The sequence below is a fragment of the Electrophorus electricus genome, chromosome 22 (genome assembly GCF_013358815.1).
Source record: "Electrophorus electricus isolate fEleEle1 chromosome 22, fEleEle1.pri, whole genome shotgun sequence".
In the NCBI taxonomy this organism is placed as follows: Eukaryota; Metazoa; Chordata; class Actinopteri; order Gymnotiformes; family Gymnotidae; genus Electrophorus; species Electrophorus electricus.
Genome location: NC_049556.1, coordinates 420,454 through 436,426, shown reverse-complemented (window position 1 = coordinate 436,426; position 15,973 = coordinate 420,454). Strand labels below are relative to the sequence as shown.

Below are 15,973 nucleotides of genomic sequence, written 5' to 3'. Positions count from 1 at the left end.
TAGTCTCAATGTTTGTCATCCACGAGACCTGAAGCAAGGTATTTCAAGATGAGCCATACTTGAGGTTCGAAGTACTCGAGGTATGGATCGGGCTTTGACCATTGACCTCGTGTGGGCTGGTCCATTTTTTGCTTTGTAGGCAAGCGTCAAGGTTTTAAATCTGATGCTTGCAGCTACACGGAGCCAATGAAGGGAGCGCAGCAGTGGAGTAACGTGTGAACTTTGGAAGATTGAAGTCCAGTCATGCTGCTGCATTCTGGACAAGTTGTAGAGGTTTGATGGTTCTTAGAGGAAGACCAGCAAGTAGCGAGTTGCTGTAGTCTAGCGTTGAGATCACAAGAGACTGCACAAGCACCTGGGTAGCTTCCTGCGAAAGAAAGGGTCAAATCCTTCGTATGTTACAAAGGAGGAATCTGCAAGACCGGGTTAGATTAGAAACATGAGTTGAGAACGACAACTGGTTGTCCAAAGTTACGCCCAGGCTACGGGCAGCTTCGGATGGTGATACCAGGGAGTTCTCAAAGGAAACAGTGAGGTCATGGTAAGGGTTGTACCTGGGATGAACAGAAGCTCAGTTTTACTGGGGTTGAGCTTCAAGTGGTGGGCTGCCATCCATGACGCAATGTCAGTCAAGCATGCCGAGATCCGTCTGGAGACCTGCGTGTCGGAGGGTGGAAAAGAAAGAAATAATTGAATTTTATCGGCATAGCAGTGGTAGGAGAAACCATGAGAAGATATTACATCACCAAGAGAACGAGTATACAAAGAGAAGAGAAGGGGGCCCAATACTAAGCCTTGTGATACACCAGTGGAGAGTCTGCACGGTTTGGATGTGGATCCTCTCCATGTCACCTGTTAGGACTGCCCATCCAGATAGGACTGAAACCATCTCCAAGCAGAGCCAGTCACACCAATCCTGGAAAGAACAGAGAGAAGAATGTTGTGGTTCACTGTGTCAAAGGCTGCTGAAAGGTCTACAACAATCAAAACAGATGACTGTTTGGCAGCTTTAGTGGCATGAAGTTTCTCAGTCACCAATACGAGGGCCGTTTCTGTAGAATGTGCCGCTTTGTAACCAGACTGATTGGGATCATGCAGCTGGTTCTGGGTGAGAAAAAGACATTTGATTATAAACTGCTCGTTCAAGGGCTTTTGAGAGGAAAGAGAGAAGTGATACCGGTCTGTAGTTGGTAACGCTGGAGCTGTCAAGTGTGGCCTTCTTCAGGATTGGTACCACCCTGGCGGTTTTGAATGCAGTAGGCACGTATCCAGAAGATACGGAGTTGTTGATGATGACAGAGATGAAAGGAAGCAAATCTCTTGCAATTGTCTGGAACAGAGCAGAAGGAATTGTATCCAGCGGACATGTAGTCAGATTGCTGGAAGTCAGGAGTTGAAGAATTTCATCTGTGGAGAGAGGAGAAAAAGAAGTCAAGAGAGTTGGATGTTGGAGAATGCATATTGGTTGGAGGAGTGGGAACAGAGGAAAAGGACTGGTGGATTGCTGCAACCTTCTCCTCAAAGAAGGTTATAAAATCTTCCGGAGTAAAAGATGAGGAAAGAGGGGGAGGATTAAGGAGAGAAGAAAAAATAGTGAAGAGCTTGCATGGATCAGATGATGATGATTCAAATTTCTCTCTCTAGTAGGATGACTTTGCAAATGTTACTTCCAGTGAGAACTTGGAAAGGAGAGACTTGTATGAGCTAAGGTCTGAATCTACGTGAGATTTCCTCCACCAACTCTCTGCAGTCCTTAGTTCTCTCCTGTGGCAGTGAAGTGTTTCTGTTAGCCAGGGGGCAGGTGGGGAGAACTTAGTGGGTCTAGAGGAGAGAGGACACAGAAGATTCACTGATGAGGAGAGTGTAGAATGAAAGTATTTGTAACTGTATCCAAAGAGAGAGAGGATAGCGAGTCAGGGTGAGGAAGGGTGGACAAAATAGTAGAAGTAAGGGAAGAGGGAGTTATGGAGTGCAGATTGCGACGAAGGAAGATGTTAGAGAGGACTGGATGGAAAGAGAAGAAAGGGAGTAGTTGATGGTCTGCAGGTCAGGAAGTTCCGTATGAATGATACGCTCTGCTGAACACACCACCCTCTGGAGTGCTTGTCTGTCCTGCTTGGTGCTGTTCCCAAACCAGCCTGTGATGTTCTCCGTGAGGATGCTCTCAATAGTTCAGGTGTAGAAGTTCCGCAGCACCTTGGAGGGCAGTCTGAAGTCTCTTAGGCGTCTGAGGTGGTATAGATGCTGACGAGCCTTCTTTGCCAGGGAGTTGGTGTGGTGGGACCAGGACAGGTCCTGTGAAATGTGAACTCCAAGGTACCTGAAACTATTTACTCTCTCCACCGTCCGTCCACTGATCCTCACAGGTTGGTAGTGCTGCTCCTGCTTCTTGCTGCAATCCACGATCAGCTCCTTTGTCTTGCTGATATTTAGGAGGAGATTATTTTCCTGGCACCAGTTTTCCAGGTGTTTAATCTCCTCCAGGTAGGCCCTCTCATCGTTGTCCGAGATCAGGCCCATGACGACGGTATTGTGAGCAAACTTGATAATGATGGTGGAGCTGGAAGTGGCTGTGCAGTCCAACATGTACAGTGAGTAGAGCATGGGGCTTAGGACACAACCCTGAGGAGCTCCAGTGCTGAGGGTGAGGGTGGATGAGACACAGTTGCCCACCTGTACTGATTGTGGTCTGTCTGATAGGAAGTTGGAGATCCAGTCACACAGGGATGTATGCAGTCCTAGATCCTCCAACTTAGTAGTGAGTAGGGAGGGGATGATGGTGTTAAATGCTGAACTGTAGTCGACAAACAGCATTTTAACATAATTAGCCCTCCCTTTGTCCAGGTGGATCAGTGTGGTGTGCAGCAGATGTGCAATTGCATCATCAGTGAAGCGGTTGTGGTGGTATGCAAACTGCAGTGGGTCCATGGAGGCTGGCAGTGAAGATGTGATGAAGTCTTTGACTAGCTTTTCAAAGCACTTCATCACGACTGATGTGAGAGTAACAGCGCGGTAGTCATTGAGGCCGGAGGGTCGAGGTTTTTTTGGGACGGGTACGATGGTGGATCGCTTGAACCCGGATGGCACGATACTGAGCATCAGAGAGAGATTGAAGATGTTGGTGAATACCGGGGCTAGCTGGTCTGCGCAGGCTTTGAGGACCCTCCCACAGATACCGTCTGGTCCCACCGCCTTCCTGGTATTCACCCTTTTGAACACTCTCTTCATGTCACTCTCCGTGATGATGAGAGGGTGCTGTTCTATGGTGGGCTTTGCGCATGCGCCGTTGGCTGTGCCGATAGTACCATTAGCACTAGCGCTGTTAGCATTAGCGCTGCTAGCATTAGCGCTACTAGATGTAGCCTCGAAGCGAGTGAAGAATGTGTTCAGCTCGTTCGCCAGAGACTCATCCGCACTCATCAGTCCGGAGGGTGGGTTCCTGTATTCCGTGATCAGCCATAGTCCCTGCCACAGGGATCTAGAGCCACTCTGCTGGAACTGTGTCTCTAGTTTCCTCCCGTAGCGCCGCTTCGCCTCCCTCACCGCCCTGCGCTCTCCATATGCCGCAGACTTGCAGTCGTCCATGTTCCCGCTGATGATCCCCGCGGTGTAGGCAGCAGTGCGAGAGTTCAGAGCCTGGCGGATGGTTTTGTCCACCCAGGGATTCTGGTTGGGAAACTTGATGGTGGTTCTTGGAATCATGTTCTCCACCAGTTTTCCAATAAACCCCACTACTGCCTCCGTAAACTCGCTGACATCATCATTGCTGCGCCGGAACATGTCCCAGTCTGCATCAACAATTGGTAGCCGCTCTGGATTATATTTTGGTATGAGGAAGATGGCAGCGTGGTCCGACTTACCAAACGGTGGATGAGCTAGTGCCTCATAGCTGTCCTTGTATGGGGTGTAGCAGTGGTCGAGTGTCCTCTTTCCCCTGGTGGGGTAGGTTATGAGCTGATAAAAGTTGGACACTGCACGCTTGAGGTTAGCGCTGTTGAAATCCCCAACCACGAGTTGTGCAGCGTCCCGGTGTGCCTGAAACTGTGTGAGAGCCTCATAAAGCTTCCACAGTGTGGTGTCCGTGTTGGCTTGAGGTGGGATGTACACGGTGTTGATAATGACCGAAGTGAACTCCCGTGGAAGGTAGAAAGGACGAAAGTTGGGGGCGAGCAGCTATTGTTTACCATCACACACACACTCCACTGCCTCTCGACTTCCCCGAATCTGCCATCCTGTCCATACGGTGAACCAAGGAGAACTCGGCTGGCTGAATAGTGTGGCTTGGTACCACTGGGTTCAGCCATAACTTGGTGAAGCAGAGGAGGTTGCAGTCCCGAGTGTCCCTCTGGAACTTTATCCTGGCCTGTAGGTCGTCGAGCTTGTTGTCCAGAGACTGGACGTTGGCTAGCAGGATGCTAGGTAAGGGAGCTCGGTGTGCCCGAGCCCTCAGCCTGTTCCTGACGCCAGCTCGCTTCCCTCGAGGCCTTTTCTTTGCACCGCGTCCTTTGTTCTCCCTCAGGATCTCCGTCGGCCATCTTGGGTCCAGGGTCAGAGACGGCTTGAGGTGGGTGCTATGTAGATTAAGAGAAATAAGAGCGTCTCTGCTGTACGAGATACGAGATACGTGAAGAGAGAAGGGCTGCAGAGAAATCAGGGGTAGCGGGAAAAGCAAAAGGAGCAAACAAGATAGCAAAAAAGGTGTGGACGGAGCAGTCGTGACGGCAGCCGACCTTACCGGCACCATCTTGTATCCAAATGTTCATTTATTTATTTGGTTTATTTGGTTTAAACACATTTTAAATGATCATTTCAGATACTCACATCTACAACAGGAAGGTGTTTTATAACAGATTGAGATGTAACAGGTTGGAGGTAAAATCTCTTACAGTGAAAGTGTATGTGTATATATATATGTATGTGTATGTATATATGTATGTGTATGTATATATATATATATATATATATATATATATATATATATATATATATATATATATATATATATATATATATACACATACACATATACATACACATACACTTTCACTGTAAGAGATTTTACCATTCAATACACAAGTTTCACCTCATCTACCAGGCCCGTCCACTGATTAGTCATTCCACATACCATCCTGCTACCATTCTTATCACATTACTGTTGCGACCTCACCACCTAGACAGGGTCATAACAGGTTCACAAGGAGTGGGGAAACTGCTGTTTTCACAAATGTCCTAATTAAACAAAAGGGAAATAAATGAATCTTTCACGATAAAACAACTTTAGAGAACTTTAGAGCGCTGAAGGTTGTGAACACAAGGGGGCGTCAGTGATTTCTGTTTCTGCGGGCAGTGGTGTGTGCTGTGGTATGAGCAGATTCACAGTTCCACAGTGTCTGTTGCTTATGGACATCCTGTGCAGCATTCTCTAAGTCTTTAGAAGGTTTATGAAGAATGAACACACACTGTGTAACGTGGAGCGATAGAGAGCTGGATGCAGCCGCTGAGAAGAGCGAGATTTATTAAGGGCAAATCCAGAATCTGGGGCATTAAGACAGTCCAAGGTCACAGCACCGATACGAACAGATCCAGGAAATATATTAAACAGAATGCAAAACACGAAAATTAGGAAAATAAATCAACAGACAAACAAAGAGAAAACAGGGTACAGATACACAGACAAGGCAGAACCAAGAACACTGACTGAATAAACGTGAAACAAGAGAAGAGCTCAGACAACATCTTAGTACAAACGGCTAGACCAACAACCAGCAAGACACTGAGGAACACACTGGGTTTAAAAACACGACCTAACGAGGTAGAAACGAGGAACAGGGGAAACTAATGAAGGACAGAAAACTAAACGAGGGGCTGAACTAACGAAACCAAAACAAGGAATCACATGGAGATGAAAACCAGGATGGAAATGAAAACAGAAAGCAGGTGAATGCAGTGATGGGATCATGACACTGATTCACTAATCTGCTGAATTTGTGAATCTGTTTCTGAGACTCTTGTATGGGATTAATTGTTAAATAGTCATGCAGTATTAATGGGAGAAAATAAAAGTGTTTTTGAGCCGTTCCAGGACTGTAGAACTGTTGTTCTCCATCTCCCCATTTCTGCTGATAACATGAAGCTCTGAAAAAGAATCCAGTGGAGTTGTGTGTGCAGCATCTCTCTGCTACTAGGACATATTCATTTGGTAAGAGGATGGAGGTTTTTTTTATATTAGAACAATAAAAGGGATAATAAGGATATGACCCACACAATCTTATTTCTCGTCACCTTCCTTTTTGTTTATTGAGGTATTTTTATCCATTTGGTCTGTTAAAATCTTAATATACACTGCAGATGTAGTATAGTTATGTTATCGTGAGATTTAGAAAAGGGGGAGATTTGGAAAAGAGCTGGCCATAAAATGATGGTTCCTACATGTTAATAAATCAAGTAAATGAAACCGGACGGCCTGGTTTTTTTATATAACATTTATGACGACGAGGATGTTTCATGTGTTGTTCATTTTACACAAGCTGCACCATGCGGTAGTTGTGCAGGGCTAGTGGCATTAATATGGGTTCGACTACAGAAGCCGCCCCAAATCCAGGTGCAGGAAGTATGCACAATGCACAACTCATCACCCGTACCCATGAACCTGGGTCTGTCAGATTTGTGCACTGAATTCATGCTGTGGATGGAATCACAGGAGTTTTTCAAAATAGCCAGTGGAATAGTACATGCTCTGGATGTAGCACGAAGAGTTACATTATTGAATTGTATTGGAGCACCTGTTCAGAGGATTTTCTCTAACCTAGCAGGAGAGAAAGTAATTATGCGCAAACAGTGAATGTACTAAAGGCATATTTTACACCTCCAAAGAACGTAGTGTTGGAAAGACATAAGTTCAGACGGACAATGCAAGCGCCAGATGAGACTGTTGATGCCTGTGTAAACACGCTGAGAGTTAGCTAAATCGTGAGTTTGGAACGCTTGAATCAGACATGTTGAAGGACCAGCTTGTGGAAAAGTGTACGCCTAAAAGACTGCGTGACAGATTTTTACAAGAAGAGTGACTAACATTAGACAGGGCTCTCACAATTGCTAGAATTTCTGAGTCAGCTCAGATGGAATCAAAACTGCTGTCTGATAATGGTAAGACCAAAGATATTTATGTAAATTATACGAAAAGTGCAAGAAATTTAGGCCATCTGAAATCGAACTTGCCAGACAAAGCGTGAACTGGAGCCTACGACTCCGTAAAGGAAGAGTGTAATGGTGCTACTAAGTGTCATAGTCATAGACTTGCCACACATACAGCAACTAAATGTGCAGGGAAAAGGGCAAAATGCCTTTTTTGTAAGCAAACTGGACATTATGCATGTGTATGTCAAAAACAAACAAACAAACAAACAAACAAAAAAAACAAGGGAAGTACAAAGGAAATAGACCGAAAGTCAAGACAAAAACTAGCGAGAAACCAGTAAGGGCCTTGAACGAGTCATCAGCGGATTCAGAGGAATTTGTCTATTCTATAAATCCAGAGGGCAAAGAAACTATTAAAGTGAATGGACAGAAACTGAAAATGGTCCTACATACTGGAAGTGGATGAAACTTTGTATCACAAAAAGAAAAATAGTATCGCAGAATGTTTGCAGGCCAGCATAAACTGAATGCAACCAAAAAGAAATTCTATGTATATGCCCAAGACAAATCGCTTTTCAGTGCAAAGGTTACTTAGAGGCACATTTATTGTGGCAAAACAATGAGTCAAAAGTTGAAATCTATGTGTAACTGCCACAGGCAGTGGCTGGAGGGAGACGGCTTTGCGAACCGTGTTTAGGAGAAGTTTACTGAGAAATTTACAAGCCGAGCTCGTCTGAAAGGAGAATCTACAGACCTTTAGAGTGTCATTCAGTCGACCATTACCATTGATAATCTGCAACGCACCCACCGTCCTGGCCATGACATTCGAATGGTGCATGAGAGAGAATTACCGATGCAGGCATTCCTGAACCATGCACACGCAGAGGAGGCAACGCACACGCAGGTGGACTGCTCTAGCCTATCAGCGGACGAACAAAGATAACGTATCTCCCTTGGTCTCTGCCTCTACTGTGGCGGCGAGGGCCATTTTTGCGTGCAGTGTCCAAGACGACCCAAAAGGAGAAAAGCCATAACTCTGACAGGATTTCCTCAACAATATTTTCTAGACATAACCAGCTTACCTTACCTTCACTAGTATCATGGGGAGGGAGTTCAGAAGCCTTTACTGCCCTCGTCATCTCTGGTGTTGCCGGAAACTTCATAGACTCATGAATAATTGATAGGTTGCATATAGCCACCATAGCCGTGGACCCACCATTGCATGCACATTCCCTAAACGGCCAGCGCATTGGGAAGGGTTTAGTTCCCCTTCAGACAGTTCCCGTGGTATTCCAGATAGGGTTGTTTCATTCTGAAACCATTCAGTTTTTTCCCATGCCCCTATCACATGACAATATCATCCTAGGCTACCCCTGGTTTGCTTTTTTTCTCCGTTTTACAAATAAAACTCGTTTGGTTTGAGGCGAATTTTGACCACTTTGGCTTTGCATAAGAGTTAACGGCCGTCCGACTCTCAGCACAGGCGCGTGCGTAACGGTTGGTGTTTGGACTGAGCGGTTTGTTGTCCAGCAGAGACAGTGTGGACTCATCTGAGAGTTGTCCAACAGAGACAGTGTGGACTCATCTGAGAGTTGTCCAGCAGAGAGAGTATGGACTCAGCTGAGAGTTGTCCAACAGAGACAGTGTGGACTCATCTGAGAGTTGTCCAACAGAGACAGTGTGGACTCATCTGAGAGTTGTCCAGCAGAGAGAGTATGGACTCAGCTGAGAGTTGTCCAGCAGAGAGAGTATGGACTCAGCTGAGAGTTGTCCAGTAGAGACAGTATGGACTCAGCTGAGAGTTGTCCAGCAGAGAGAGTATGGACTCAGCTGAGAGTTGTCCAGTAGAGACAGTATGGACTCAGCTGAGAGTTGTCCAGTAGAGAGAGTATGGACTCAGCTGAGAGTTGTCCAGTAGAGAGAGTATGGACTCAGCTGAGATTTGTCTTTTAATAGCAGCGCTACTTTCCTGTTCACTGGTCATGGTGGACCTGCAGGTCACTGATGCTGGTGAGAATGCAGTAACATTACTGACTAGGCTAGCTAGTTAACGCCAACGTTTGTTACGTTAACAAGTATCAATCAATAAATTATTAACAAAAGGGTCATTTTTAATTAATGTTAAAACATTACTGTTAAAAAAACAACAACAACAAAGACCCTTTAAAATAATGTTAGCTGGCTGTTTATTCGCCGAGCCTAGCCTAGCTAACTACCAGTCAGGGTAGTAGACGCAAAAACAGGCCAGTACACTACAAACACTTTTAATAGGCAGGTGGCTGTATGGCTCGTATGTGTGACTGAATGTGGCGTATGGCTTTCTTATTTATTTTTAATTTTTTTCTTGGTTATAAATGTTTTGTTTAAAGTTAATAACCAGGACAGTCATCTGTAGGTGACTGGAGTCTAAGTGGTTTGTGAGGCTGCTTTTTGAACAAAATGTCTGCCCATTGCAACATTAAACTTTAGTTAGTGGTTAACGTAACAGAGGAAAGTTTGGAGATATACACATGAAACTATAATCTCATCTCACATAAACCGGTTTATCCCTCTATAGTTAAGTAAACCCATTATAGATGACTAGTAAGTGTGACGCCTGCAGTCGCGAAATCACGGCTGGAGTGCATCAGCTCGACTAAGACTTGCGTTAGTGTTAGCATTAGCATTAGCATTAGCGTTATCGTTGGTTCTCCTTCAGCTAGGGTCTCATTTCGCCGTGTGTTTTGAGAGATGACGGCTGATCGCAGATCAGACAGGTAGTTTCGCTTCAGCTGATGTGTTCTCTGGTGAAATGTCTTGAGTTAACTAAACGTAGCTATGTTGTTAGCTAGCTAGCTTCCCAGCCATACGGATGACAAACACATGGGCGGCAGATTCCGGGGTGAACTTCAGCAGAAAACGCCAGAGTGGATTTTCTTGGCAGCTGCTAGCTGGCTTGTCTGAGGCTTTTCATGACGGATGCACTGAGCAAATGCACTCGTCTGGAGTCCTGAGTCCTGGTTTATGGACTGTGTGACGGGAGGTGTACGTGTCTGATAAACATGGCAGTGATGAGAGCGGAGATGGGACGGAACACAAGCCGTTCAAAACTCCCTTAAAGGTGAGCCTGCTTAATCTTCCTTATCTTTCTGAGGATCCCCTAAAATCTTCTTAATGGACATTTGATTCAGCATTCCTGTAAAATAACCAGACTAATATGGTGTCATTGGTTTGATTTGCAGCGTTTGTGTCCTTTGAGCTCGGCAGGTTGTAAAGTTGAGTAAGGATGATTATTTTGTCCACACTGTGTTGCAGGCTCTGCTGTTTGCTGGTAAAGAACCATGGCCAACTATCTACGTGGATGCCCAGAAAGATGGAGAGGTGAGTCTGGGGCTTTTGTTTGTTGACTGAGCCGGAAATGAAGTTTGTTCACAAGCTGTCCTTGACATGGTAGTTCCATCAGACCAAGTCTGTTTCCATGATCAGTCTCACACTCACTCTCTCTCTCTCTCTCTCTCTCTCTCTCTCTCTCTCTGTGTCTGCATGTCAGCGGTGGGCTGTGATCTCCAAAACCCAGATGAAGAATACGAAAAAGCTCTTCCACAGGGAGCAGCAGAAGACTGATGCTAAAGACATGAAGGAGGTGTCTGCCAAGGAGAACCCGTGCCACACGTGTAATCAACAAGTCAGCACGTGTGTGTTGCTAGCGGTGTGTGTCGTGTGCTCAGGCAGAAGGTGCAGAGAGGAGAAGAATCTGGAGGATGCCAAGAAGATTGTTATTGAGAACAACCCCAGCCTACCAGATCCCCAGACTGTAAGCCAGAGCTCTCCTCTGCTTCTCACAGCTAGCTGTGTTAACAGGCCATACAACAAAAAGTAAACTGGATTACTGCGGCGGTCTTGCTGGATTAATGAGGCCGTCTTGCTGGAGTCTTAAATTTATTCTGTGATGCTTTTGTTTCAAGTGTTCGTTCATAGTTGTGCTGCTGTGATGAGACGTTTCTCACGGAGCACTGCTATTGGGTGTCTGTAAAACATTCCCACACCGTACGCGAGCGTAGGAGTAGGTTTTAGCTGGTGCTTGATGTCTGGGGGAATCTAAACTGGGCGCACATTATGCAAATCGACATGTTTATGTAATGGGTTAGGCTGGTTACGACGAAGAGTCGCACCAGTAGTAATGTGTGTGTGTGTGAGAGAGCAGGACACAGGTCTCATACTGCAGTGCTGTTTCTGCTTCCTCTGTAGGCCCCTGGAGGGCATGAGCTGCACTGTGATTTCTGGGAGCTGATCGGCCTGGCTCCAGCAGGGGGCGCTGACAACCTGGTGAACGAGGAGTCTGACGTGGACGTGCAGCTGAACAACAGGCACATGATGATCCATGGCGAGAACGTCTCCAAGATCCTGCGTGTGCGCTCCACCCTGACGCAGTGCTTCAGGGATCGCTTCTTCAGCCGTGGCTACTATGAGGTCAGCGCCGTAACAGACGCTAACCCACGAGGTCTGACCCAGAGTGGAGGTTGGTAGAGAGACTAACCTGTGCAGTGCTGTGACCACGCTGCTGACATACTGAAGACACTCGTTGTCGACCCTCATTATAAACACGTTGTAGACCCGCGTTGTAGCCACATTGTAGACCCTCGTTATAACCCACATCAGGGTGGGCAGCTGTGTTCCTCAGCACGGTGGGCACACAGAAATAAAACAACAAAAATGAAATAGAAGTGTGATGGCGGTGATATTTTGTACAGTGGCCGCTGACTGACCGAATGGCCGTCTGGTGTGCAGATCACCCCGCCCACGCTGGTGCAGACACAGGTGGAGGGCGGCTCCACCCTCTTCAGCCTGAACTACTTTGGTGAGCAGGCGTACCTGACCCAGTCGTCCCAGCTCTACCTGGAGACCTGCATCCCCGCGCATGGTTTGTGCTCATTTTCGTTCGAGGACCTGGTTTGTGCAGTGGTGGACCGCGTTCTCAAATCCCCCATAACCCCCCTGCTCTACGACCTCAACCCCGTACGACCTCTGACCTCTTCCTACATGATTCTTCACTACAAAATGAACTCATGCAGGTTTAAACTCCAGGGTGATCTACAGCAGGCAGATTTACACACACACACAGATTTACCGGTCTGTTCAGAGCGGACCCTGACGGGACCCGTTGTGTTGCAGAACTTCAAGCCCCCGACGAGGCCGTTTAAGAGAATGAACTACACGGAGGCCATCGACTGGCTGAAGGGGCACGACATCCAGGAGGACGATGGGACCCACTACGAGTTTGGGGAGGTTCATACCCTTAACCTGCCCCCACTGGGGTAGAATGCCCCATGCTGTGAACCTGTCCCCACTGGGACAGAATGCCTTGTGAATACTGATACAAGCGTCTGTTTTTGTGTTGACTGCCAGTCTGGTGTAGCCGTAGATTATTGTGTAGTTGAACAAAATTACAACTAGTGATCGTTCATGCGTTTTTAAATAATTCTGTTTTCTCCCCCTTCTGTGTGTGTTTCATGACCTGTAGGATATCCCAGAAGCCCCTGAGAGGCTCATGATGGACACCATTAACGAGACCATCCTGTTGTGCCGTTTCGCCGCTGAGATCAAGTCCTTCTACATGCAGCGTTGCCCTGATGACCACCGCCTCACCGAGTCGGTCCGTAAGACGGAACATCTTTCCCCGCTGCACTGATCAGCTGTGTGAACAGAAATCCACAGCTGGGCTAAAACAGACACACACAGCTGTCCTGGTGTGAGACTGAGCAGAAGGGTTTAGTCCAGGGTGTGACTGGGGGTTTAGTTGGGGCTGCGACAGGTCAACATTCATCTTCTCATGATGCTGAGTTCAGTAGAGCTGAATCACTCTCACGTATCTGAATGGCTTGTGATGTCATGTGATTAATAGCACCCTTATTTTCAACATTCCAGTTATGAGAAAGCGCTCTCTGTCTCTCTCTAATTTTGTGTGTGTGTGTGTGTGTGTGTGTGTGTGTGTGTGTGTGTGTGGTGTGTGTGGTGTGTGTGGTGTGTGTGTGTGTGTGTGTAGGTTGATGTGCTGATGCCCAATGTTGGTGAGATCGTGGGGGGCTCCATGCATATCTGGGACGCTGAGGAGCTCCTGGAGGGTTACAAGAGAGAAGGCATTGACCCCACCCCCTACTACTGGTACACTGACCAGGTATGTGCAGCCGTAGGCCCACCCCCTACTACTGGTACACTGACCAGGTGTGTGCAGGTGTAGCCCCACCTCCTACTACTAGTACACTGATCAGGTATGTGCAGGTGTAGCCCCACCCCCTACTACTGGTACACTGATCAGGTTTGTGCAGGCGTAGCCCCACCCTCTACTACTAGTACACTGACCAGGTGTGTGCAGGTGTAGTGCCACCCCCTACCACTGGTACACTGATCAGGTGTGTGCAGCCATAGGCCCACCCCCTACTACTGGTACACTGACCAGGTGTGTGCAGGTGTAGCCCCAACTCCTACTACTAGTACACTGATCAGGTATGTGCAGGTGTAGCCCCACCCCCTACTACTGGTACACTGACCAGGTGTGTGCAGGTGTAGCCCCACCTCCTACTACTGGTACACTGACCAGGTGTGTGCAGGTGTAGCCCCACCCCCTACTACTGGTACACTGACTAGGTATTTACAGGCGTAGCCCCACCCCCTACTACTGGTACACTGATCAGGTTTGTGCAGGCGTAGCCCCACCCCCTACTACTGGTACACTGATCAGGTATGTGCAGGTGTAGCCCCACCCCCTACCACTGGTACACTGATCAGGTATGTGCAGGTGTAGCCCCACCCCCTACTACTTGTACACTGATCAGTTATGTGCAGGCGTAGCCCCACCGCCTACTACTGGTACACTGATCAGGTATGTGCAGTTGTAGCCCCACCCCCTACCACTGGTACACTGATCAGGTATGTGCAGGTGTAGCCCCACCCACTACTACTGGTACACTGACTAGGTATTTACAGGTGTAGACCCACCCCCTACTACTTGTACACTGATCAGGTATGTACAGGCGTAGCCCCACCCCCTACTACTGGTACACTGATCCGGTATGTGCAGGTGTAGCCCCACCCCCTACTACTGGTACACTGATCAGGTATGTGCAGGTGTAGCCCCACCCTCTACTACTAGTACACTGACCAGGTGTGTGCAGGTGTAGCGCCACCCCCTACCACTGGTACACTGATCAGGTGTGTGCAGGCGTAGCCCCACCCCCTACCACTGGTACACCGATCAGATATGTGCAGGTGTAGCCCCACCCCCTACTACTAGTACACTGACCAGGTGTGTGCAGGCGTAGCCTCACCCCCTACCACTGGTACACTGATCAGGTGTGTGCAGGCGTAGCCCCACCCCCTACCACTGGTACACTGATCAGGTGTGTGCATTGTTACTGATGGGCGTGTGTGTCTGTATAACGTGTCACTGGCGGGTGTGTGTATCTGTGTAACGTGTCACTGGCGGGTTTGTGTATCTGTCTAACGTGTCACTGGTGGGCATGGGTGTCTGTGTAATGTTGTTACTGGTGGGCGTGTTTTTCAGAGGAAGTACGGGACGTGTCCACATGGAGGTTATGGTCTAGGTCTGGAGCGCTTCCTCACCTGGCTACTCAACTGTAACCACATCCGCGACATGTGCCTCTACCCACGCTTTATCCAGCGCTGCAGACCCTGAACACACACACACACACACACACACACACACACACACACACACAAACACACAAATACACACACCCTCCTGCCACATTCAATCTACCTGTGCTGTTCTGCAAGACATCACATCACAAGTAACAGTTATCAGACCACAGTATGAAACATTTAACTATACTATATGAATACTGTGTAGACATGTTGAGACAATTTCTATGGAGTAATAAAGACGTGATGGTTGTGTGTGTCCATGTGCTATTCTTATTAACTCCTCTAGAGGGTCTTTAAAGAAAAGCTCTAAAGGTTGTGCTCTTTGACTATTTGGGTCCAAGTCCAGTTCGGGTGGTGCTGTTTGTATTAGCACAGGTTGGTAAACGCCCCATCACAGTGCAGCACGTTGGGAGAGTCTATAGTCCTAGATGATAGAAGCTTCAAAAGTATCCAAGCCAAAAATAGGACAGTTGTAGGCAGAAAATGAAAAGATTTTTCTTGATTTAGCAGTGAATATTAGTTGTGGATATTTAATGCATTCTTTTAGATTATACAAAAGGAGGTAAAGGATGTTCTTTGTATATTATAATATTTCGACCTCCTGGAGATCTACAGCTCAGCAGATGTTAGTTCTGCTAATCACACACACATATTGTGTGAATACTGGAGCAGGTGTGTTGGAACTTCCCCTTTTGGAGATGTTCCCTCTACCCAGCTGTCTAGTCATCACAGTTTTTCCTTGTTTAAGTCTCTCAGATCCTTACGTTTGCTAATTTTCCCTGCTTCCAACACATGGACATAAAGACCTGACTGTTCACTGGCTGTCTAATATACCACCCCAGTTCCTCCTGAATTTACTGTGCTGGGATGATGCATCTGAGCATCAGTGCCACTACATCCTACAGCAGGGGTGAGTGATCTTACCCTCACAGAGCTGGTGTGTTCATTCTAACAATCAACTGATGAGCTGTCTCAGGTAAGTCCAAGCTATTATGAGCTTTGTAGTGACTTCACTACCCAGTGATCAGTTTCACATTAAAGCTGGGGAGAGTCAGTGTGACATAATGTGTAAAACACTAATCTGTGGTATAGTTGTTGATTACTTGAAATCTAAAGTCTGTTATGAAATACAGAGACAGTGTTTCTTTGGCTGCTGAATATCTCATCTGACATCAGTGCAATGATAATGAAGACA

The 15,973-nt window shown here is 47.1% G+C and overlaps 1 protein-coding gene across 1 annotated transcript; it reads left to right on the top strand.

Moving 5' to 3' along the window:
* Positions 1–10,153: 10,153 nt before the first annotated feature.
* Positions 10,154–14,809, top strand: LOC118240640 (asparagine--tRNA ligase, cytoplasmic-like; the record flags this gene model as incomplete). Its single annotated transcript, XM_035521711.1, has 10 exons — positions 10,154–10,237; positions 10,432–10,497; positions 10,667–10,779; positions 10,852–10,969; positions 11,365–11,586; positions 11,905–12,132; positions 12,289–12,402; positions 12,638–12,769; positions 13,160–13,291; positions 14,678–14,809. Coding segments are annotated over 10 exons (1,341 nt in total), but the record flags the coding sequence as incomplete, so codon positions are not given.
* Between the last annotated feature and the right edge of the window lie 1,164 nt (positions 14,810–15,973).